The sequence below is a fragment of the Tiliqua scincoides genome, chromosome 2 (assembly GCF_035046505.1).
Source record: "Tiliqua scincoides isolate rTilSci1 chromosome 2, rTilSci1.hap2, whole genome shotgun sequence".
Classification (NCBI taxonomy): Eukaryota; Metazoa; Chordata; class Lepidosauria; order Squamata; family Scincidae; genus Tiliqua; species Tiliqua scincoides.
This window is the reverse complement of record NC_089822.1, coordinates 149,596,752-149,621,546: the sequence shown is the minus strand read 5'-3', so window position 1 is coordinate 149,621,546 and position 24,795 is coordinate 149,596,752. Positions and strand designations below refer to the sequence as shown.

The 24,795-nt window shown below is 46.1% G+C and overlaps 1 protein-coding gene across 5 annotated transcripts in view; it reads right to left on the bottom strand.

Annotated features, from left to right (window-relative positions):
• Window positions 1-24,795, bottom strand: part of BAHCC1 (BAH domain and coiled-coil containing 1) — a 122,971-nt gene that overhangs the window by 5,934 nt on the left and 92,242 nt on the right. For all 5 annotated transcript variants that reach the window (XM_066614881.1, XM_066614883.1, XM_066614884.1 and 2 more), the window contains 14 exons: window positions 22,727-22,926; window positions 20,725-20,861; window positions 19,801-19,926; window positions 11,044-11,158; window positions 10,194-10,461; window positions 8,986-9,174; window positions 7,934-8,241; window positions 7,561-7,662; window positions 6,951-7,083; window positions 6,121-6,235; window positions 4,663-4,738; window positions 2,875-2,983; window positions 2,573-2,692; window positions 1,938-2,111 (listed from right to left, as the gene is read on the bottom strand). In XM_066614881.1, coding sequence (XP_066470978.1) covers window positions 1,938-2,111; window positions 2,573-2,692; window positions 2,875-2,983; window positions 4,663-4,738; window positions 6,121-6,235; window positions 6,951-7,083; window positions 7,561-7,662; window positions 7,934-8,241; window positions 8,986-9,174; window positions 10,194-10,461; window positions 11,044-11,158; window positions 19,801-19,926; window positions 20,725-20,861; window positions 22,727-22,926 — 2,172 coding nt within the window. The remainder of the gene's footprint in view (window positions 1-1,937; window positions 2,112-2,572; window positions 2,693-2,874; window positions 2,984-4,662; window positions 4,739-6,120; window positions 6,236-6,950; window positions 7,084-7,560; window positions 7,663-7,933; window positions 8,242-8,985; window positions 9,175-10,193; window positions 10,462-11,043; window positions 11,159-19,800; window positions 19,927-20,724; window positions 20,862-22,726; window positions 22,927-24,795) is intronic.

Sequence of the window (24,795 nt, the reverse complement as noted above, 5' to 3'; positions counted from 1 at the left end):
CCGACATTTTGTCATTTATAAAGTTCTGCAGAATCCTGCCAACTGTCTCAAAATAGCAAGAGTTAGGAAGGAGGAGCTGCCACTTTTTAAGATGGAGCACTCGCTGTCGAAAGCATTCATGTGCCCCTTGCTCTTGCCCAGGCTACCCCGACGAAGTCCACCAGCATCCAAAGGTCTGTAGACAATTCCTATTCATATTACAAAGAAAAGCAAATACTATAAAATAAAGCTATGCCAAAAAGAGAGCTTCTTTTTGGAAAAATTTTCATGAGGATCAAAAGAGGACCTCTGTGTGACTCTGCTTTGCTGTATCCTGAACTCTGTTTTGGGCTGGAAGGCCTGACATGGAGTTTCTCAAGTCTGCGCCAGCAAAATAGCCAGTGTTGACTTGAGAAGCCCCATTGTGGGGCTTGGGGCTTTCCCCGGGGGAAGGAGATGAAAGCCAAGGAGACCTCTGGCTGCTCCCAAGCACTTGCTGGAAACAGCAGTAGCTGCTTTGGTGGGTGCTGGGAAGCTCAGGTTTGGGCTGTCAATAAAAGATACCCCTACTTTGGGAAGAGGAAAGGAACAGATGATTTCCAAAAAATTTAGAAGCGATCTTGAACCAGTTCACCCATCTCCATTCCAAACTGGTTCCATTCACTCTTAGTGACACTGGCAAGTTGTCAGATTAGATTGGCTATGAACTGGCTGCTTTGAACCGATTGGCTATAAACTAGTGCAGAATGTGGCTGCTCGTATGGTTGCTGGGGCTCGCTGGTTCAGCTCTTTTGGGTCATTGCTTCAGCGACTACACTGGTTTCCAGTTCGTTCTAGGCTGAATTCCAAATTGCTAGTTTTGACTTTTAAAGCCCGTTATGGTTCAGGTCCAGGGTATTTGAGGGACTGCCTCCTTCCATATAATCCTATCTGTCCTCTCAGATCCTCAGAGGGGCCCCTTCTAACTGCGCTGCCCCCAGTAGAGGTGAGGGGGATGGTGGCAAGAAATAGGACATTATTCGTGGTGGCACCCCGTCTGTGGAACTCCCTCCCTCTAGAATTGAGAACAGCTTCCTCTTTGGAGTCCTTTTGGTGGGGACCTTTTCATTTAGGGAAGTTTTTAAATACTGACATTGGGGGCTAGCGCTTTATTTTATGAAACATCATTTAATCTGTGATTCAACTGTGTTTTATTGTTTTTGTGGTTTTAATTGTTTTGATTTTAACACTGTTTTTATTGTATTGGAATATTGTTACGAGTGTCTTGAGGGCCCTAGAGCAGGGTGGAAAGGCGGCGTATAAATCTCTTAAACAAACAAACAAACTGTAGCAAACAGCCATGAAGAAATGTAGGATTGAAGAGTTTTTTAGGAAGTAGAGGATGCTGGCCCCGGATCACCGCTTTTGAGCTGAAAGATGAACCTCAGGAACATTTGGCTCAACCCTATGGTGAAATAAAAATTCTACACACCTACTACATTTGCAATCTGTGAAATAACAGAACATTTGGGGCAGAATTCACTGGGCCTATTTTAGAACACTATTCCATACTACCCCCATTGCTGTTCCTCTTGCCCTATTTCACTCGTGCCCCTTAATGCTGACCCACACCTCTTGCTGTTCTAGCCCCCATTTTTATCCACCAAGGTCTTGCCAGTGTTAATGACACCAGCCAATCTTTCATGGCTGCCTTTCACCTTGAGGACTTCAGCATTGCTGGCTCACTGCTGAGACAGATGTTAGTTCTGTCAGATACAGACACAGTGGATAGAATGTTAATCCTGGACCAGGAAAAAAGCTGAATTCAAGGTCTTATTCAGGCATAAAGCTCACTGGGTGACTTTGGGCAAGTCACATTGGCACAGCTTAATGTACCTGGTGGGCTTGTTGTGTGAATAAACTGGGATGACCTTTGAGTGCCTTGATGGAAAGGCAGGTCACAAATTTGTGTGCCTTACCAGCTTTTTCCTTGCTGGTAGCCTTCTTGCCAGTGCTTTTGCTGGGCTCAGAGCTCTCACGACCCTCAGCACACAGGGTTGGTGCTGCTTCAATGGAATGAGGAACGTCACTGGAAGACCTCTTGTTACGACGGCAGGAGGTGGAGACCAGTAGTGCAGGAGACGGCTCTGTGCCTATATCAGCAGAAAAGAGCATGTTAGGATGAGTTAGAAGTTCCAAAGTCAGAGTCAGAGTACTGCTTATTCAGGATGTCTGCTGAATCATTGTTTGGAAGTCCATCTCTCTTTGCCTCACATGCTTTCTCCTCTGCCAGTATATGTATGTGACCCCACATAGGCAGTCCTTTGCACAGGCAGGCAATCCCTCTCTCACACTGCAGTACAAAAAACACAGCAGTCTTTGGTGGCAAAGGAATGACCATCATGACCTGAGCTGCAAGGAATTTTGCAAGAAACCCTGCACAAAGGGCAGGATAAATACATCTGTGGCATGAACTGCTGCAGGACCTTAGCAGAGGCCCCAGTATGAATAAGGCTCTGCACTGCACTTCAAGGCGCAATTTGGACCTGCCAAGACAAAATGAAATGTGAAGCATATCAGTAGCCCCACATTAATGTTATTCAGTGACACTTACACTGGATTTTGAAGTCTGGTGGTAACATGCGGATGTTGGACAACGCAATGTGGCCTGTGTCGCCATCATCAAATTCAACCAGCACAGAGTCTGCATCATCATCCTCATCACTTGAGGAACCTGTGAGGTAGAGGCTGCATTATTCTTGAGGCATATATCAGACCAGCCCCATTGTTGGCGTGAGCAAAACTCGAGCCCATCAAGACCTTGACAGTGCTCATGAATCTGGGCCAACCTTTCATGGCTCACTGCATGTTTGATTCCTTCTGACCCTGGGCTTACTGTCAGTCAGCCCCTCTCACCTCGAATTACATTCCCTGGATAGAGGCAGCGGGACTTCTGGCTCCAGTAAGCACACACCCGCGTGCCAGGTGGGAGACTGTGACTTGACTGGGGCTGCACATCCAGAACCTGGAAAGAAGCAAAGGGCCCTGGTTGGCAGATGGCCCACCGTGCTCTACGCTAGGCACAGAAAACACTGTTGACAGTATTGCCTAGCCAGAAGTGGATGTATATTTAATCATACATAGTACAAAAACAGGCAATATTAAGCTTGAAAACAAGCAGGCAAAATTTCAGAACAAAAAGTCTAATATTCAGGTGGCAGCACTCGTGGTACCTTGCATGGCTCTGTCCTCCTTTCATGGCCTCCAGTCATGTTCTCTGACGTTATACTTCTCTTAAACATCACTCAACAGTACCTTGTTTCTCCAGTCACAAGGCTCCTTGCTTCTTAAACATTAAATCCTGTTCTAAAGCAATGGTTCCCAAACTTTTAATCACTGAGACCCACTTTTAAAAATGACACAACATCAGGAACCACCTAGCTTTAAAGACTAAAAAAAAAAAAGTTTCATCTTCCCAGCATCTCAAATCAAACCTCTGTTTTTATCCTTTTTACTAGAGTGAGTGGGAACTTCTGGTGCATTTGTTAAACTCTATGTTCATCAGATTGGCTACCATTATGGTGGCCTTGCATTTCCCTTTGCCTGGCCTTTGATAAGAGCTGAGGCAGGGGTGCTCACACTTTTTTGGCTCGAAAGCTACTTTGAAACCCAGCAAGGCCCGGAGATCTACCAGAGTTTTTTTTACAATGTTCGTGCCATCATAACATATAACATTTATGTGTACAATGTATGTTGGTGTACCTTGAGCCCCACTGAGTATAACAGGACTTACTCCTGAGTAGACATGCCTAGGATTAGGCTGTGAGGCTGCAATCCTAGCCACACTTACCTGGGAGTAAGCCCCATTGAGTACAATGGGGCTTACTCCCGGCGTTTCCTCCCAGAGGCACCTGAAGGGGGGGGGGTCGGCACTCCGCGATCTACTCATTTTGCCTCGCGATCTACCGGTAGATCGCAATCCACCTATTGAGTACCCCTGAGCTGAGGCATTAAAAAAAAAAAAAAAAAGATAAGAGCTGAGGCATGTTTGCCTACCCATGACAGCAAGTGTGGCTCAGTTTCACTTTCTGTAGGATTCAATACATTTTTCTTGTGAGCTTGGGGGACGACGACTTCTTTTTGAAGTGTTTTTTGGGACCCGTGTTCATTGGATTGTGACCATTATGGTTGTGTTGTGCTCCTCTCAGCCTGGCCTTCGAAGGAGACTAAGGCATGGTCGCCAAATTACTAACAGCAGCTTTATCCTAAAATCGGCAACCCCGCATACAAATAAGCAACACTGCAAACATCCCATTGATTTGATTTGTATGATCAATTTTGAGCAAAAACTGCATGTCATTTTTGGTCCTGCTCTCACTCTGGTGTACTCTTACCTGAATGTACTTTGTTCCCTTTTGTCCAGGAAGCATACTATCCTAAATTCCAACATCAAGGAGGCATATGCCTCCCCAAATTATTTCACCAACAACAAAATATGCTTCTGTCTAGTGTCCTGAGTGTACTTCTGATTGCTGATTTGCACAGGGAAGCAGCACTTCTTACTCCTTACCCCTTAGATATGTCCCAGATACTCAAATACAATACTTACTAGTATTCCCTGCTGAACTAACAAGCCCAGCTTCTCCACCCCCAATTGCCTAAGCACAGCTGATTAATCCCAGACCAGAATCTGTGGGGACTCACCGCCTCCTGCAGAAGCTGCTCTTGGGAATAGATTCTCTGCCGGTTTCCTCGCTCTCCCTCAATGACGATGCTGTAGCTATGGAAGGGACAAATCAGTGTAAGAATTTACATAGCAAAAGGTGCAATCGGCTGGAGGAGTGCTCTGCTTGGATATTTTTGATGATGTGAAATCCCCTCACCCCTTTAGTTTGGGATAAAGGAACAGAGCATTTGCCTTTTGGCCCAGCTCAGTGCAGAGGTGGTGGTGGAGGAAGAGGATGGTGCCCATTGCTGAGTTCACTGGTCCAGTGAAACATGGGACAAAGGGCACGTGGCACTTAGTTTGGGGTAGAAAGAGTGCTCTGGGCTTGCCAGTGAGGAGGAAGAGATGCTGTAGTGACTAATAGTTCTCTTTTATAGAAGACTTTCCATCAGAATTGGCAAAATGCTTTATTCTACTGTGAAATGGCTCACTACTGCTTCCATATTACAGATTAAGAACCAAAACAGAAATGTTGTGCCTTGCCAAGACCAAACAAGAAACTCATAGCAGAGGGGGACTTCAAATGCAAGTCTCTCTGAAATCAAACTTTCTATTCCCTGGACAAGAAGAGTAAGCAGAAGGTACCTGGTATTGTCCTATTTTAAAAACCTTTCAGTGCCACCACTTCCCATGCTGCTGTGATGTCCCAGCCTCCTAAAAAGCTGTTGAGACATCTTGCTACAGGGAACTGTGGTCCAGAGACTCTTTGAATTCAGCTTCATTACAGAGAAACCACATAGTACAGCAGACAGGCCATTTTGTGGATTGTATTTTCATCTGATCGTCACATTCCCCCCCCCACCCTGATTGTGCCCTGTAGAGAGAGGCATATAAAAGCCAATCAGGTAACCAAGCTGCACCTAACCAAGTTATGTAGAGATGTCCAGGTGAACATAAATCATTCACTTGGATGGATTTATGTTTATCACATCAACCTTCAAATTTATAAGGTCATGTCCAAGGATGTTTCGGTGCTTTCCCTGATCCATTGCTGGAGATAAGATGTGTTTAGTTAAAGGTCCACACCTACCCATCTTAGTGGATCATGCATGTTCTAACACAGAACATGATGCTACATCTGGAACAGGGACAGTGTTCATTTAAACCTAATGGGGGTATTTGTTCTATGTTGCCTTTTAATCTCTGAATCAACCTTTTGCCAATCACCCTCTTTTAGAACATACCTGTTAATTTTGATATAGTTAATACAGACTGCAAGTGTTTGCAATCAGCAGGTAGAAAGAGGAAGTCAGGCCTAAGACAGAGGTGCCTGAAGTGCAAAGGAATTATCCATCACCTAAATAGTAGCATTATACAGTCCTTACTGTGCCTGAATAATCATAGCAACGGCAGTATTGCCATTTGTTCTTTAGGAGAAACTTCCCTCACTTACTAATCCCTTGCCCATCTTTGTGCTTGGGAAGTAGGGCCCTTACATGTCTGGTGGCTGCAGACTCTTCACACTTCCAGCATAGAGCAGGCTGTCCTCTTTGGGGATAAGTACACGTAGTCCATCCTGGAGATCTTCCTTGTGGATGGTACAAGACTGGGCTGCAATCATAAGGCAAGACATGAACCTATGGTTCAGTTTGTTTCCCACTTATTTACACTACCAAGAGCACACTATATGCATGTCTATTCAAAACTAAGTCACATTCAACTCAATGGGACTTATACCCACGTATAGGATTGCGGCCCAAATTTCTCAAAAATACATTGTTTGGAACTTGTCTCCCAGGATATGATATAAACTCAGAAAGAAACTCTATGACTTGCCAATGAGCACCATCATTAGGATTACAGCTCTAATTTCACATCACTTCCAGTGACAAAGAATGGGCTTGCTGAATGGTTAATAGATTTCAACACCATAGCTCTTTAGTAGCTCTGGAAGAGGTTTTCTCAGCCTCACCCACATGTGGAGATTGGTGCTGAGCCAAGCATTTAACCAGGAGTGTGGACTTGATCACATTGTGGCATTCCAGAGTTGCTCAGCACGATCTTTTCCACTCCTCCAAGCCACCTACTGCATCATTCCTGTACTGATAGCCATGCGACCCAGAACTGCCCACCATCTCCAGTTTAGCTTCAGCAGCACATATACCACCACACTCCATCACTGGTATTACCGTATTCCATTGGACTGTTTGTCCTTGTGCTCACCAAGGCATGTGATCAGTGATGCAACATTCCTCCTGAGCCTTACTAATCCCAGCTACCTCATCAAATGCTCCTCAGTACTCTTCATTACTGCACCAAGACTCACCAGGGGTCATGTCTTGCTCCATGCCAGTAGACTGCATCTCTTCCTCTTCAGAGAAGCTGCTGTTGTCATCAAACTCAAAGTGATCCTCAATGGCAAAGCTCTCCATTAGCCGGCTGACTGCCCGGCCTTTGCACTGCAGAGAGAACAAAGAAAACTGTCCCCTGTTGCACACACATGTTGCATCCACATAACAAGCAGTGGTCTGACCCAGGTGAAAAAGGATTAAACAAGGATCTCTTGCATTCTGAATACTTTAGCTGACTGGCTACTCTGGCCCTTGCTGGGTGGGGCCATTACCCATAAAACAGCTGCAGGATAGCCAAAGAGGAGTAGCCCGGAACAAAGAGGTGGTGGCTTCATCTCCCTGTCTCATTCAGTCACAGCTAGGAATTTCAGCTTCTCAGACAACTCACCAAGCAACTGAGCAAAGTCTTGCTCAGACAACTGCACCAAGCAGAGAAGATATCCTGGGAATAGCAAGGATGGCTGGAGCCCTCAGCCTTTCCTAAGAAAAACTCCTCCTATTGCAGGACCACATATCTTTGCCTTTTGGGGGCAGCAAGGAGGCCTGACTTCCCCATCCCTGCCAGAAATAGTTCTAGTTTCCTACCTGCTTGTTGACCACCTTGTTCTTGACTTTGGCCAGCTTCTTGCCCTTGCTAAGGATGGCCTTGGCGTTGTGGGGGGAAAGTGCCAGTGCCCCATTCTTCCTCTGCCAAGATGGAAAGATGGAAGAGGGATAAGTCCGTTGATACAATTCACTTTGGACAAAGGACAACATGCCTACCCTGGAACTCCTAGCTCAAAAGTCCCATCTTTCCCAATGTCTAGCAGCCACAAAGCCTAGCTGGCTTAGCGGTAAGATGCTGTTGTGGTAGCAGCCCTGACGTCTGTCTTGTCCCCCCTTTTGTCCAGAAAGAGCACACCTGCTGTCCACTTTGTTGAGCAGCACCCCCAGCTCTGCCCCTTTCTGCTCTGCTTACCCTGAGAGCTGACTGCAGCACTTTGCTCTTGCGTGTGGCTTTCTTGAGACGTTCGCTGCTGAGCTTTCCTGCATCATCCCGAGCTGTGAATGACCGGGCCTGGCTGCCAGAGAAAAGCCCCTCAGTAGTTGTTGATGTCCCTGGGCCACACTGAAGCTCCTTAGCCTTGTTCTTCAACTTCTTCTTGCTGGAACCCTCGCAAGATCCTGCCCGGCATACTGGCACCTTCTCCAGTTTCCTCACACCAGGCTTCACCGGACGCCGCTTGATTTTGACTTGGCCCTCAGGACTGGGGATTCGACAGGGCCCTATAAGGAGACAGAAGAGCGCAACAATGAGAAAAGGAGCAAGGTGGAGTGCTCAGACCATGCTTGGCCAGTAACCTTCCCTGTTTCTGGCACCCAGACAAGTATAGTATTAACATATACTGCACAAATTCATATTTGGAGCAGTCTCCATTAGCATGAATAGGCAAGCCTAATGGCCTCCCCTAGCCTATCATAGCCACATACAATTACTCTGAGAGTCAGGATGGTGTGGTGATTCAGAAGTTGGACTTAGACAAGCTTGCTGGGGGACCATGGGCCAATTATCATCTCTCAGCCTAACTTACCAAACAGGATTGTTGTGAGGACTAAAGTAGGGGAAGAACTATGTATGTCACCCTGAGCTTCTTGGAGGAAGGCTTGTATAAAACATGAATAATATATGCTTATGCTTATGCATTTGAGCCCCTACAGATCTTTCACTGCAAACCTGTATTCATCCTCAAGCATGATGCACAGGGCCCAGTCCTATCCAGCTCTCCAGCACTAATGCAGCTGTGCCAGTGGTGCATGCGCTACATCCTATGGGGAGATTAATGGAGGGTACAAATCCATTGTGGCTGCATTAGTCCTGGGAAGTTGAATAGGACTGGGCACAAACACAACCATTTCGCAGGATGGGCTAACTGAGAGATTAGAAAGAAAATTAGAAAGACCATCACTTTCCCACTTGGCTTCAGTGTCTTTTTCTGCAGCAGTTGAGGTGAATTCAACATCATTTCATACCTAGCAAGCCCTGCCTCTCTTTTTTCTTCTTTGCCTTCTGATTGGCTTCCATTTTCACCACTGAAGAAGGAGAGGGGCCAATCACAGCAGGATTTACTGTAACATGAAGGGTGGAATTGGTGTCACTGGTCAAATCGTCACCACCACCATCATCATCCTCGCTTTCATAGTCTCTGTGACGATTGTCATCTGTGGATGGGGAGGAAGAATTCAACAATGGAAGGGGAGGGATGGGAAATCAGACATGCTTTATGATTTTCAACTTCATGCTGTTCGAGCTTCTCCTACACCAAAGCAAATACAAGACAATTGCCACATTATTGTTGGGGACCATATCCCGAAATGAACTGAAAAGCAAGATATTTTACTACTATGACCTTACAGTCTTCTTTGGGACCTTGCACTGCACTGCATGATCCCTTAAGAAAGATTCATCATTTCAGGATCATTGGTTTTGGATACTGCAGTGAGGACCTAAGATATGAACACCAGCTAAAGCTACCCTGGCTGTTTGTGATGGGTAGAAGTGTTTAAATGTGGACAAACAAATAACTTTGAATGTGTTCTGGCTGAGCAACTACCTCTCTCTGTTCACTGTAGGGCTTGCTGTTCACCCCCCTTCCAACCTTAGTTCCTACATCCTGGCTCTTGCCTGTTTGACAATGTGTCTTTGTTCTATTGGCTTTGGGGAGTGGAAGCAGGATTCCTGTCTCAGTCTTGGCTTCCTGATAAGATGCCCCAGGAGCTCCAGGGGAAACCCATAAGGCTACAGTCAAAGGGAAGCAAACACTGACCCCTGCAGATGCCATCACGTGCAGCTATTTTTAAATTCTACAGCTTCCTCTGCTTGCAAGCAGGAAATATGCTGTGCAGTGTATTCCTAGCCAGAGCTGAAGATAACAGCATTACTGAAGGATGGACTTGCCAATCAATGGCTTGGAAGGAACTAATTGTACTCACCTTCCCTGCTGGTGAAGTGGAAGGATAGAGAGGGGGTTTATATCTTGGGAATCTAGCAAACAACCCATAGCACACTCACACTCTCTCCCCAATGTAGAAGGTCAAGAATTGTCTCAGGGTCTGAGTGCTGTCTTAACAGCAACAATGGAACAAGCTAACAGATACCATTTGCTAACATCCTCCTCACATTCCTCACCCACCCACCCACCTACCATGGCATCCCAAATACTCTGCACTCCAATCAGTACCTGCATCAGCATTCCCTGTGCTTGGTTTAGCCTCCAACGAAGCCAGGTCCTGTTGTGGATATTTGGCAGAAGGTGTTGCTTTGGAGCTCTTGGGCCGAGAGAGTTTCTTTTGTATGCGTGTGGCAGGGCTAGGCTCTTTTCGATGGAATGTACCAATGCTTGTAGGCAAGCCTTTGCTCTTCACCTTCTGCTTAAGATGAGAGACTTTGTGCACCACATTGGAAGCCAGCTTACTTTGGGAGCTGCTCTTCTTGCATCGCACCTTTTCCTGCAGACCGGATACAGCACACAGACAGACACATTACTACTGGCAGCACATGCATGGACATTTGCACACGTTGGTGTCTCCCTCTCCTTTGCCCTTAAACTATGAGCCACTGTTGGAATCAGAAAGCTGGAAAGGACAGAAAAACTTTATTTGGCTCCACTACCAGCCTAAAGCGTCCACCAAATTGTTTGTCTTACACATCTCCAAAGAAGGGGTTCTGCAACTTCAATCAACGGCTCTTTTGGCAAGGAAGTCTCATGCCTCCTCCTCCCAGTCTTATCTATACATGCTTTCCTGCAGTTTAAATCCTGGACTTCCCATTTCTGAACTAACAACCACCCCCTTTTTAATGACAATATAATTGAAGGTGGTTTCTCTAATGGTTTGTTGCCTTTGCCAGTCCACCACCTGACATGACTCAGCCAGCCTCATGGCTTGGCCACTCCTGATTGGCCTTTCCAATCTGATTGGTTCTTTCCAGGTCTGTGTCCCAGAGCTAGTGACCTGTTTCCTATTCAACTACAAAGGAAGAAAAGGAATAAAAAGGAAGGCAGGGATGAACAAGCTTGCTGTTGAACTCACCTGGGAGCTCTTGATGCTGCCATAAGCTGTCTCTGATATTTTCCTTTTTTTCTTCTTGGGCTCTCCCTCAGCCCGCAGCTCTGCACAGAGCAGAGATAAACTGGCCTTTACAGCTCTGTGAATGGGAAAGACATGCTCAGTTTGGAGAAATCCCTGTGGAAAGATATGTAGTTCACTGTCTCCTTTATAAGGGAGTGGAGGTCACAGGCTGATCAGGGTGGACTCAGAGCAAGGTTTTCTTTGGAATGTTGAATGCATGCACACACACAATTCTATGCAGCATTAGCACAAAATGTCAATTACAAAATTGTTTCTAGACCTCATGGCTGGGGAAATGAATTTTAAAAAGGCTAGCAAAAAGCTCTATTTTTCAGGGGTGGATATTTCTGCGCCATTTAAGCCCACCTAGCCCTTTCCTCTTCCTCCTTTCCACTTCTCCATATCTCTCCCTAGTATACTGCAGTCCAAATACCTAGGGTCAGAAGAACACATGTGACTATAACCAGTTCATGCCAGATAAGCCTATTTGCATTAAAAGTGTATCAACATTTACAATTTATTCAAAGCACAATTATTGTATTGCCTTGGTGCAGGATCTTGGGGTTTCTCTTTTGGTAAAAGCAACAAGGAATCACTAGCAACAGATAAGCTACACATTTAGTGTAACTAGCATATTTTGGCCACTTTTGTCCTTCCACCTCTCCCTAAATAACAACACTCAGAGCATAGCAAAACAATGGGGGATGCATTAATACTTTGTCCCCACTGTGGTTCCAATCAGTAACACCCCCCATGCACTACTTCTGGGTCAGAACCAGAATCTGAATACTTCTGGAACAAAGTATTAAAGCCCTCCTATGTCCCTTGCCATGGTTTTGCTGTGCCCCAAGTGCTATGTTCCGGGGGAGGGGAAGCAAACCAAAAGTGGCCAAAACATCCATTACATGCAACACATAGTTTGACCCTAAACGGCTATCCCTCTGGAAGACTTCTGGCAAAGTGCATGAACAATGCCTGTCACTAACAATATATTCCCCGGGACCAGAGGCTGCATTACATAGATAAATGGAAAAGCATGGGGGTGAAATGTAACTCTTAAGTGAACAGCCTTCCCCTGCTCATGTTGTCTTAGTGGTGGATGCTCACTAAGATTCTTGCCCAGCTCCGAACATTCCCTCTGCTTTCATACAATAGAACTGGAGTTCTCCCAGCTCCCATCTCTCCAGTCTAGGGAGGGCACAGTAGGAACCAAGTGCCAAGACATCTGGGTTCTATTGAACTCCACAGCTTCCTCAGGAAGCAGCTTGAATTGACTGAATTGTGTGGTAACTGTGTAAAACGGGAGAGACCAAATTTCTCCTGACACATATGAGAACTAGTTACTAGAAAAACGTTGGTGACGATAGCAGGAAAGTAAAGAGTAGGGAGAAGCCTCATATATTCCAGGGACCCAAATATTTGCGTGTGCACGCCATGCATCTCTGAGTTTTGTACACACAGACACAAATTAATGTCCCACTTGACAGGATTGCACTTTCGGCAGCTTATACACCCATTGTCATAGGAAGTATTCCATAAAACCAGAATACTGCACAAAATTTAATGCTTAAGTGAAGCACATTAATCAGATAACATTTTTCTTCATGCAGCCAAATTCATTTCCAAACATGCTACGCAAAAGAAAAACTTTACTGTCCTGAGGGGCAAAGAAACTTGCGGCATCATCCTATGCATGTTTACTCAGAATTAAGTCCCACTGCGTTCAAAGGGGCTTACTCCCAGGAAGTGTGCATAGGATTGAATGAGGCTGATCTCCTTGAGCAAAGTGCTGCACATAGTAGTGATCATTTTATTGTGCTTCTTGTTTTAAAAAGTTGTTAGTTGCCTCAAGAAGCAACTTAGGCAACACTCAGAGGTAGAACAAAAATATTTTAAATTAATTAATTAACATCACCATGGGAAAGGATGGTAAATCTTACCAGCCTTGCAGAAGGAATTTGAAGCAGGACCTCCCCTACATATCCCGAAGGATGTCAGGGCACATATGGAGAGCCTAGTAGAGGAAGGAGAGCCTAGGGGGCTTAGCCAAACCATGACATGGTGAAGCAGCTGGAGCCTCTTGCATGGAAGAGACTGAGCTGACACCATAGATTTGGATGTGCACTCTTGAACATTTTTGGGGGGGGCACGGGGGGAGGTTTCATATTGTGCCCCTCCCACGTGTGGTTGGCTGCTCTAGGAAAGGGAGGAGACATTCCTGGACTTTTCATGCCTTCCAGCCACATTCCGGAGCGGCTGCCACTTTTGCTGCAGCTCATTAATTCACCAGCTATGGTGGGGGTTTTGGGACAATCGCCTCTTTCAGCTGAGCCTGTCAGAAGGGTTTATGTGCAAAGGGATAGCCAGAAGAGCTGTAGAGTAATGCCTGTCCAGGCAACTTAACTCCCTCAGCACCAGAAAGATGGCAATGAGGGAGGAGGGTAATGTGGGTTGTGGCAAGCTATCTCAGTGCCAACTTCATGACTAGCTCGAGAGCAGAGGTTAGGAGGGGAGGTATGGGTGGATATTCAATCCAGATTCTCAGCTGTGGGAACAATATTTTGGCAAAGATGCAGGCAAGAGACACTCAGTGCAGTTAACATGTACTTAATGCAACAGAATGACACTGAATTAAGATCTCTCATCCTCTTGACCCATGGAAGTCCTAATTCAGTCCTCTCTGGTTTTAAGGGCTGGACTCAAACTTCCATATAGTTCACCACGTGTATTATTGCTGCAAATAAATGTACTAAATATACTAAAAGGGCCATCACTTCCTTACACATATATGCAAAGTATACATTCAGTTGAAAATCTAACTGAATGATCATCACATTAATCATCTCCATGATTTAATACATAAATCATCTCCTTTGTAGAATTCTGGTAAAATGGTCCTAAGAGTTGAGCAGAAACTGCCAGTATGGTTTCAAGCCCTTTCTCTATAGTCAGTACAAGGATAAAGCCTGATGAAAGAAAAAGAAAGCTGAACTTTTATGGGATTCGAAGCAAGCCACAGGATTGCATGTTAAGAGTTCACTTCTGCCCTCTGCAGCACAACTGCAAACTCAGAGAAGATTGTTTCGTGCTATTGGCAAAAAAGTAGTGCTTTTTTGCTGTGTCTTCAGCATAGCAGTAAGTATTCTGCACTGACAAAATAAAATAAATCTGTACCCAGGCAATCCAAATGTGGTGGCTTGTACAAATTATGCAAATTGAGCATATTTGTGCAATTTCTCATCTTTGCCTAATTTATTCTGCTCCTTCTAGTGATTAGGAGGGGACAAGAACTGTATGGCACATTGAAGCACCACCCCTATTCACAAGAATTGAGTAACTCTTCCGTTTTCTGAGACGTGAGCGTATACTGAGGAATGGTGTACTCAATACCACGTCTTCTGTGCTCCTGTAAAATCATAGCATATTCAACAGACTGCTCTTAGATGACAGAAGCAGTTGTTCATCTGAACACATGAAATAGCCTTGGACCACTGGTCAAACTACCTCAGCATTTCCTACCTTTACTGGCAGTGGTTCTCCAGATTTCACATCAGGCTTTCCCAGCCTGACCTGGAGACTCCAGGGACTGAACCTGGAACCTTCTGCATTCAAAGAACGTCCTCTACCTCTGAGTTATGGTCCTTCCCCTTTACCGTCACAGGCTTCCCCCCCCCCGGTTGGGTGGAAGACCATGGCTTGGTGAAATCAATAGGAGGGGAGCTCCAAGGTTCCCTGTGCCAATCTGTACTGACTGTACTCTTTCAAACTCTTCCTATTCCCTTACAGACTGTGTGCAACCAGTTCAGACCAGTATAGTGGAGAGGATGGGAGGAGAACTGATCTCATCTGGCTGATTAAAGGAGCAATGAAAGAATGGGAAAGGAAAGCAGCGGCAAGCATACTATGGTTCAAGCAGTCCTGGTCAAAAACACTCAATATTTTCATACCCCCCAACCTGAAATGCCACCAACAAAAAAGTTCTGGATGAATCTGGGATGATCCACTTGTACAGTCTTTCCAAAAGATTTGCTCTGCTCTGCTTTGGCAGTGCTCTTACAATATGTTCTCTTAGCATAGTAAATATGAAATGAATTAGTTCCCAGAAGGCTTTGTCCCATCCTCCACTGCTGGCTGCCTATTCAGATCTCCAGTGCTTGTTACTTCTAATTGCGCCACTCCAGCACCCAGGCTCCAGAGAAGCTGCCTCTGTTTGCTCCACCCTGGGAATCCAGCCCAGGGTTTGAGGCCTCACCAACCCCTTCTTCCCAAGACAGCTTCTGTTCACACTCCTCTCTCGGGCCCTGCCCCTGAACCTCAACCTTTTGACCCAGTGTCAACCCTGGAGTTGGTGCCAAATTCCATGCTGGCGGCTGCAGCAGGAAAGGAAGGAGGGAATTCCCTGGTTAAGCAGAAGGATGGGAAGAGAGCAAAAAACCCTGAGACAGGCAAAGGGCCATAGACAGAAGGAGAAACAGGCTGGCGCAGGAACAGCAAACAGCTCCAAGCTCCAGACAAGGACGAGCCCCCAACGTTTGCACCTCAACGTACTCTAGCAGAGAATTACCATGGCTCCAGGCCACAGCTCTGTTCCGGGGAGTGGCTGGAGGGAGGGAGACTTGGCAGGCATTTCAGTTCAGCGTGGGAAGCTCAAGGAACAGGAATGTTCCTGATAGGAAAAAGGCCAAGGGGTTGGGCTTGCAGCTGCCATAGGCGCATGTGTCGCTTCAGTGAGCCCAAAAGCCTCTGCCTGATACACAAGGAAGGGATGCCACTATGGCCGAGAGCCGGGGGCTGGCACCTAACAAGGGAATACTATGCCACAGTTGTTTACTAGGGCAGGTTTACAAGGCAGGCACATATGCGAACATGCAAATGAACAAGGCAGGGTAGTACAGGCCACCATGCAGGTGCTCTACTCAAATATTAGAGGCATATAAGCCAATCTTCTCTGGAAGCCTGTACAGTTTAGAACCTGACTACAAGAGACTGCTCTGTGGGGAGGATGATTCAATGTTTGCTCTGATGTGAACATTTATGCTAGCTAGAGGGATGTGCTGGGGCCTAACCTGAGTGAGAGGTGGAGGAAGCACATGGCAGTACAAATGGGGTGGCCTGTGTGGGGGTTTATGGTGTTTTGGAACAATAACACTTGTATCAAGTCTAATTTATGACACTGTAGAAAGCATCAGAAACCCTAGGCTCTGAGCCCATCAAAATGAATGTCGCAGTTTGTGCCTCTCACAGCTATTACTAGAGATGTTTGAAAACGGTGTTATTTACCTTACTCAGAAGTAAGCCTGTTGTGTTCAGTAAGACTGTAATCCTATCTTACTCACCAGAAACAAATACCTCTAGCTATTACTTAACTTGCAACTCACGAATGCAATAACACCTTCATGTACACAAGGATTAGAAGTTCAGAGAAAGGAAATCAATCCCCAAACACACACTCCACCTCCCATACCCCTGGGAGAATATGAAGTCAAATGGGCAGAGTGTCACTAGTGAAATGCCACACTGGCACTTGAAAATAGGATGGCAAAGCTGCCATTGCCCAAGTTTCATGGTTTTCTGTCCAAATATAGTTTCTGGTTAAACATGTTCTGCAGGTTTTGGACCACATCAAAAACCTGCAAAACTTTTCAACAAATCCAGACCAATGTCTGTGCTGTAGGTAAGAATGGCTCTGTCCAACACTCTATGAGTCTCTGGAAAAAAATGAACACTGTAAACAAACTTGGTCTATCACTGTGATGAAGAGACTGGATACCAGAAGAGTTTTGGGTACCAGTATTTCCTTTCCACACAATAGAAACTAGGATTGCCACTGCATGCCTCCCACAGAACCCAAAAGGATGGAACCCATTCTTCCAAAGAGAAACAATGTAGCTGTCAAGGTTTGCTCAAGAACACACACTGGTGAAACAACATATGGAACCATGTAAATACAGCTTTGAAACAAATTGGAGAAAAAGACGGGCATTTGGAGTCCTGTCTGCAGCAGTCATCTGAACTTCCCTCCACTGTCCCTCTATGTCACAGTGTAGTTTAGTACCGCCAGCGCAAGCATTTCTCTTCTAAATCAGCTAAGAACCAATTCCCTTTTGAATCTGAATTTGCAGGAACTCACACAACTCTGAAAGTTTTGCTGCAGGAACAGGAATTCTACTTTACCCCCAGGACAAATGCACATAAAGACCCAGTAGGAGGAGAGGTGGAAGAGAGAGAAGAAGGGAGAAGGCAAGCAAGTTCTCCAGTGGGCCCTGGAAAGTTTCCACAAGCCATATGGCACAGCCATGTTGCAACCCAAAGCCAACACTAACTGCTTTTTTTTTCCTGTAACCTTCACTACATTTGCTAATGTTTTGTGACATAAAACCTAGAGATTAATTTTTTTTCTTCTGTCTTAATTGAAGGAACCATTTAGTACAGATTTAACTATTATTACCAAATCATCAGGATTGATGCAGCGCACACACGCGTGCTCCAATCATGTTTGGACTAGCTCGGAGGATTTATGCAAATGGGCCTGCCGGGAGAGGCAATTTGTAGCAGAGAAGGACAATTATACAGGGCCCGTGAGTGCGGGAATGACTGTGCCGGGCGGCTAATGGATAATCATAAAGCGCCAGCAGCAATGAACACCACTGCAGCGTGACCAATGACTTTATACAGCACAGATAAAGAGGCTTTTATGCAACGCTGCCTTCCTCTTCAAAGAGGGGCAATTCCTCCCCCCAGCGGTGCAGAAGGCAAGGCAGAGTGAAGTGGGGGAGCACAGAGGAACAGGCATCTCTCTAGCCCTGTGATTGTGACTCCTGGATTGTGACGTCCACCACCACGTGCAAAGGAGTCACTGCACTTGACACTGAAGGCAACCATTTCTGGGGTGGAGGTAGCAGCCATGGACAACAAAACAACACAACTATACCCTGACCTCAAAACAGTGAATGAACATCACCACCAATTTACATACATTACGCACACTTCAAGCTAAAAATTCAGGGATTTGTGTGTGTGGGGGAGGGGGGATGGACCCTGACCACTGAAAGGCCTTTTATGTTTTCACACACAAAACGCAATCATACACTCTCAGTTACATGCTCATGAGAACAAATCCTATCTTCATGACCCAATCCTATCTGGGCCTTGCGCTGACAGAACTCGTGCAAGGCCCCAGGCACCTGGCAACTACCTCCAGAGCCTTCACCAGAAGAGGTAAGTCAATGGAGGAGGCATTCTGGGGGGCAGGAATTGTGGGGGGGGGGGATTGGGACTGGCCAGAGGTATGTCAAAGGCAGGCTGGGAGTGGATATTGATGGGAGTGGTAGAACTAATAATTCTGTAACCCTGGCCCAGGCTCATCATGCCACCTCGGACCTGCTCGGACTTACATCAGCCAAAGAGCTGGCACAGATCCGAGTAGGTCTATTGGAGACAAAGTAGCAGCAGCAGAGTAGGTAAGTAAAAAAGTTTTTTTACATCTCTCTCCTTCACTGCCTGGTTCCTGGCCAGCCCATAACATGTAGCGGAGGCTGCACCAGCACCGCTGCACGCCTTGGGCTGGTCCAGGATAAGATTGGGCCATTATTTCCTATTACTCTCACAAATATAAACAATTTCAGCCCAAACCTAACTAAATGCCCCCACCACTGATGCAGCTGTGTCTAAGGGGTGCATGCTGCATGCTGAGATGGTAGGGGCAGTCCCAGAGGCCTCCTCAAGGTGAGGAAACTTTTGTTCCCTTACCTTGGGCATGTCTATGCTTCCCCAATGGGTATGCTTGGACCTGCGCCAGCCAAAGAAGAGGGACAGGATCATGGTGCATGGCAGTGCCACTGGGATCTACCTCCACCCTCATTCGGCCCTGAGCCCACACCCTGAAACTTCCCTGATCCTTCACGGCCAGTTATACCCCCTCTGACCATCGCCTGCCTCCCATGATGTCTGACCTGCCTTAGTGCAGCTTGCTCTCCATAGAAGTGCACTGGAACCACCACCACCACCCCCAAAACAGCCACTAGCACCATGTTTTTTGCGGGGTTGTAATGGTATGTATCTTGTCATACACACATTTACAATGTTACAAAGCCCAGTTAATCCTGGGCCACACCACCCATCCTAGGAAAATGAGCTTGCTTTTAAGGAGCATGAACTACTTGTGACAGTGGCAAACCCATGCCTTCAAACACTAATCACCATCAATCACCTGCAAAGGGGTTGGGGGTGTTTCATTTCAAACAGTGTTAAGGAAGGAGGTGCTGAACACTTTAGCTCTTCTTTTCCCTTATGACCCCCCTCTATCTCCCTCCCATTTGGGCTCTGAGACTGGAAATAGTCCCACCTGGAAGAAAATGGGAGAGGAAGGGGCAATGGAAAGAAATAACAATAATAAGGAAAGATGCAGGTCTCCTCTCCCCCATTTTTCTGTTTGAAATCACATCCCATCCTGCCTGCCCACCCTTTCTCCTCCCTTGGGAAGTGCTTGGGAGCAAACTCAAATTTGAACACATGGGTTTGCCAGCATCATATGTAGTTCTTCCCTTAAGCAGATGCACACAGCATCATTTGCAGTCAATGTAATACACCTACCACACACACACACACACACACACACACACACACACTGTCTTGCACTTTCAGAAGATATGCAAAAGTTGGCACACACAGTGCTATGGAAGCCTTTCCTTCTCCCACAGGTCATGCCAGATCACTCACTTGACCTTCCTGCTGTCACCCTTGCTGACTGAGCCCTGGCGCAGCGAGCTCAGTGTGCTGGAGTGCTTCCGTTTTCTAGGTCGCCCTGGTCCCCGTCGGGCTGGACTCCGGGAGCTCTCGTCTCGCCTACAGGCAACAACCACAATAAACATAGAAGAAAAGGGCAAGAACTTCCCAGCTCCCAGGAGCCAGGGCCTACGTAGGCTCTAATTTGGTGTGGGTGCATGCTTACTTTATAAGGCTGAAAAAGGCTTTGAACTTTCCATGCAGCAAATGAGCCATTTGCTTGTTTGGCCTTCAGATGCTACAGATCAGCAGTTTCCAACCTTTAGGAGCCCATGGACCACTGAGACAAAAATTGGAATCGCCATGGATCACAATGCAACCCCCCACCCCCCTGCACACAAAAAATATGATTAAATTTGTAATAACTAGAGAAGATTTATTAGATTTAAAATTTATAGAGAAGATTTGTGGGTTGCTACATTTGTTGCTGGTTGTGGCTGTGGGAAGTCTATTCTCTGCCTTCTCTGGTGGTCCATGGGAAAGCATCTCTTGAGCGAGTGCTCCTCCACAGACTCCCAGAGAGGGCAGAGAATGAACTTCCCACAGTTGCAGCTGACACTTCTGTGCCAACTACAGCTACAGGCAGTCTGCTCACTGTCCTCTCTGATAAGCTGTGGGGGAGCGCTCATTCAGGCAATGCTGGAAGCGATAGAAGGTGATCTCTTTTCTTCTGAGACCTCATGGACCACTTCTCAGGACCTCACAGACCACAGGTTGGGAACCAGTGCTATAGACAGACCCACCCAAAGATGGGATGAACACCTTTGCCCTTCTTCTACTCTCAGTGCCATTTTGTCTTACAGGCACCTTTCTTCATGGGGAACCCATGGAGGGAGATAAAGGGGTTGAGACACTCACTCATGATCATGCCGCCTCTGCAGCTTGGCCAGTTCCCGCTGTTTCTCCTTGTAGCGTCGCTGTAGTTCTGCTAACCGCATACGCATCTCCACCTCCTGAGTGTCCAAGTTCTCGATAGCTGCTTTTAGAGGGCAAACCTGTGGGGAGAGGGAGGAGGCTCATCAGACATGATGAAAAGCAAAAGGCTATTGTATACCGAGTTTATCCACTTCTTGGTTCATTCATTCATTCATTCATTCCTGGCTTTGGCATGGTCTCTCTTTTTCTTTCTGCAGCATACCTGAGAATCAGTGCCCTCCTGAGGTGAGAAAGTGGTATAGGAGGACAACTGGGCTCCAATTACATGCTGGAAAGCTGACCTTCAGGTGTCAACAAGCAAGGCTCCAATTCTATTGCCTCACCTTGCTGAGCCAAAAAGGAGGAAATTGGCCCAAGTAAAGAAAAAGCAACTGGTGACATATTTTCAAGAACAGTTGAGAATTACAAGGCCCCAACTATTCAGTATGGCCACTGAAGAATCAAGTATTCAAAGAAGAATCACAGCAGGGTACGGCCCAAAGAAGCAGAGCATGTGTGGTTCAGGTATTATGTATGATGGATTGTGCTAGGCTAGAAAACGGGGACAGTGGCAAACTGGAGGAGACTCTTCTCTAGCAACACCCCTCCATCAGCTCACTTGAGAACACAGGAAGAGACCTGCTGGATTAGATCAATGGGCCAACATCTTCTTCATAGAGTGGCCAAATAAATGTTTCTGGGAAACAAACATGCAAGACATCAAAGCAACAGCCCTCTCCCACCACTACTCCCCAGCCACTGGCATTCAGTGCTATTCCACCTTTGAACCTAGAAGTAGCATATCATCACCATGAGAAGAACCCACTGATAGACTTATCCCCCATGTATTTATCTCTCCTACCGACCATCATTACAACTTGTCACAGTGAATTTCACGAATGTTTTATGCACTGTAAGAATGAGTACTTGCTTTTATCTGTCCTGTATCTCCTGTAATCAATTTCATTTCATTCTGATCGAAAACCAGATGTGGGGCTCCAATAGCCGATAGGAGCTATTTGCAGAAGTGGGGAGGCCTGCAGAGTCCTGTGAGTCCTGGCCAGAGCAACCCCCAAGTACGTGTACAAGCCTGTTGGTCCTGGCAGTGCCACAATTGCTGCATCACTGTTGGGGCTGCCCCCGCAAATACCTAAACATTAGTGCACATTAGAGCACATTAGTGCTCTAAAACATTTTAGCTGCTCTAAAATGTTAGTGAAGCAAGGTTTGCCTTTCCAGAAGTCAGGCTGATATATTCTCAACATGACTTCTTTGTCCATACCCCTCATTATTTTATCCTCATTATTTTATCATCTTTGATAAAGTTTTCTACCAATTTACCCTGAAGAGGTGCTAAACTAACTGGCCTTTAATTCTCTAGATCCTTCCTAAACCTTTTTAAAAAAAAATCAATGTTACATTGGTTATGTTCTAATCTTCTGGTTCAGAGGCTAATTTTAAGGACAAATTACATACTTCTGTTTAAAAGATCAGCAGTTTCACATTCGAGTTAAGAATTCTCAAGTATGGATGCTGTCCAGACCTGGCATTTGTTACATTTTAATGTGTCAGTACAGCTTAGAACTTCATTTCTAGCCACTGCTATATGACTCAGGCTGCAATCCTATACACATTTTCCTGGGAGTAAGCCTCAGTGAACACAGTGGGATTTACATCCAAGTAGACATACATAGGACTGTGCTCGGAATTCTTCAGACTCCCTCCTTGAAAAAGAAAGATCAGGCACAAGTGTCTGTTCTACACCTTCTGCACTCAAAAAAGATGCAAATTCATTCTGCTTCTCTACCACCTGCCTATAGCACACCTTTCACTTCCTTGTTGTCTAATGGTCTCTAACCACTTCCCCTGCCAGTTTCCTGCTTGTGATGTCTTTAAAGAAATGTTGATTGTCAATGTCTGAAGTGCCATGATGCAAGACACTTACAGGCTTGGTCTTAGGAGTCCAGATATATTTGCGGCGGGAGACCCGCACACGAGGGCGCAGGTCCACACATGGTGCAACATCTGCCAGGTTGTGAAGGTCAGGTGGACTGCTCTCAAGGCCAGTGGCCTCAACAAGGGCCCAGGCTGCAGCAAGAGTGGCCAGGCTTTGCAGGTTGAATGCCGCCAGGTCTTCATCCAGCACTGTGGAGAGAAGAAAGATTCATGTTTGGGAAGAAGTTCTTATCCATGGTGTAGTAGGGATATAAATGCTAACATATCACAATGCCTTTCACATGTCCCATTGCCAATGTTTAGTTCTTAAAGAGTACATTCACCCACATGGAACAAGCCACAATCCCAATGCCCTGTCATCTGAATTTTGTATCCTCTTTGTCGCCACAGCAATTTCTGCTGATAGGGAATAGGCATATGTCTTGAGCCTGTTTGTACTGCTGGCTATGTCTTATAGGCCTGCTTGTCTAAGAAAAATCCAGCTAGTCTCTCTGCTCTCTCTGCAGCCACCCCAAGACTCTCCCATCCATAGACATGGGTTGGAAAGAATAGTGTGGTCGAAAATGTCAGCCTAGCACTATCTCCATTATAAGCCTAAGTCCCAGAGTTCAAATGCTTGCGAGCAGAAACTGGTCCTGCTTTGTTTCTATCCATCCTGCTCTCCATATACCACCAATAGCCACATGGCCATGTTTATCACAAGCACATATCACACATCTATCCAGGCAGAGGGAAAGTTATTGAGGTGCCACATACCTCAGCAGGGGGTCAGAGAAGGTCATTTGAATTAAGGAGCAGTCACCAGGAGCCAGCATTGACTGAACTTAAGGAGAAAAGGGGGGGGGCGAATTGAAATAGCATCAAAATTGAGAGGGGGGCTTTAGGGAGAAGCCATGCTCTGAGGGGGATGGTTTTAAAGGCAACACAGCTCCCTATGTAAAAATGCCTGGAGATGTAGGTGGAGGAAGGGTAAGACAGAAGCACTTGTAACATTTTTCATGTACACCTATTCCAAGTCGGTCATTGCACTGTGAATGTGTGCTTGTGTACAAGAATGTCAGCCTGTGAGTGCGCCTGCACACGTGTGTGAGAAGGTATGCAGGGGAGTCATTGTATGTGGTTTCTGTTCCACTGTGGGCAAAGAAAGGTTCCGGTGTGTAAGCAGTAACCGTTGAGTACAGACAAAAAGCATAGACTTTATATAGCCACAGGGGGAGATAATCATCTGCATGTGTGGGCTGGTGTACCCCCTCCACTGGGGAGATGGGAGGCTCAAAATAGCAGTGGGAAGATGAAGGGACTAAAGAGAAGTGTTAACAGTTTTCATTTTACTGATTTGCCTTTTACAAACATGGGACACACAAGCACTGTGAAATATTTGCTCTTTAAGGTCATGTGGTTCTGAAACAGGAGAGATGGTAATAATATTGAAGGCCTAGCAACTCTTCCCAGTGGAAGATGTTCACAACTGATAACCCCCATTGGGTAATATGGTTCACTATTACAGGTATTTTTCAATCTCCAGGGCTGAAGATACTCACAACAACAGACCTAGCTTGAACATCTACTCTATTCCAGAGCAGTTTGGATCAGAGAATCTCATTCCCCTGCCCCAACCCAGCCCACACACAAACAGTTGTTTTCTGTATAAAGAGCAGTTTTGTCAAAGATTCTTGCCTTCCAGAAGCAGGACTGAGGGCCCAATCCTATCCAGCTTTCCAGCACTGATGCAGCTATGCCAGTGGGGTGTGTGCTGCATCCTGCATTGGGTAGGCGGTCATGAAGGCCTCTGTAAGGTACTGAAATGTTTGCTCTTTTATCTCAGGGCTGCATTATGGCTACATTGGTGCTGGAAAGTTGGGTCACTAACACAGGGTGCCCAGACTCTATAACATTGTAGACCTAGGTGGGAAACCTAGCAACTGATATGTCACTCTTGGGACTGACTTGGTTACAAGAAATAATTCTCAACTTCAGACCCCCATAGCTATAGTATGGCTTGAGTGAGTGCCATTTTTCTAGTCTGGGTGGCGCATTAACCCAATCACCACTGAATGG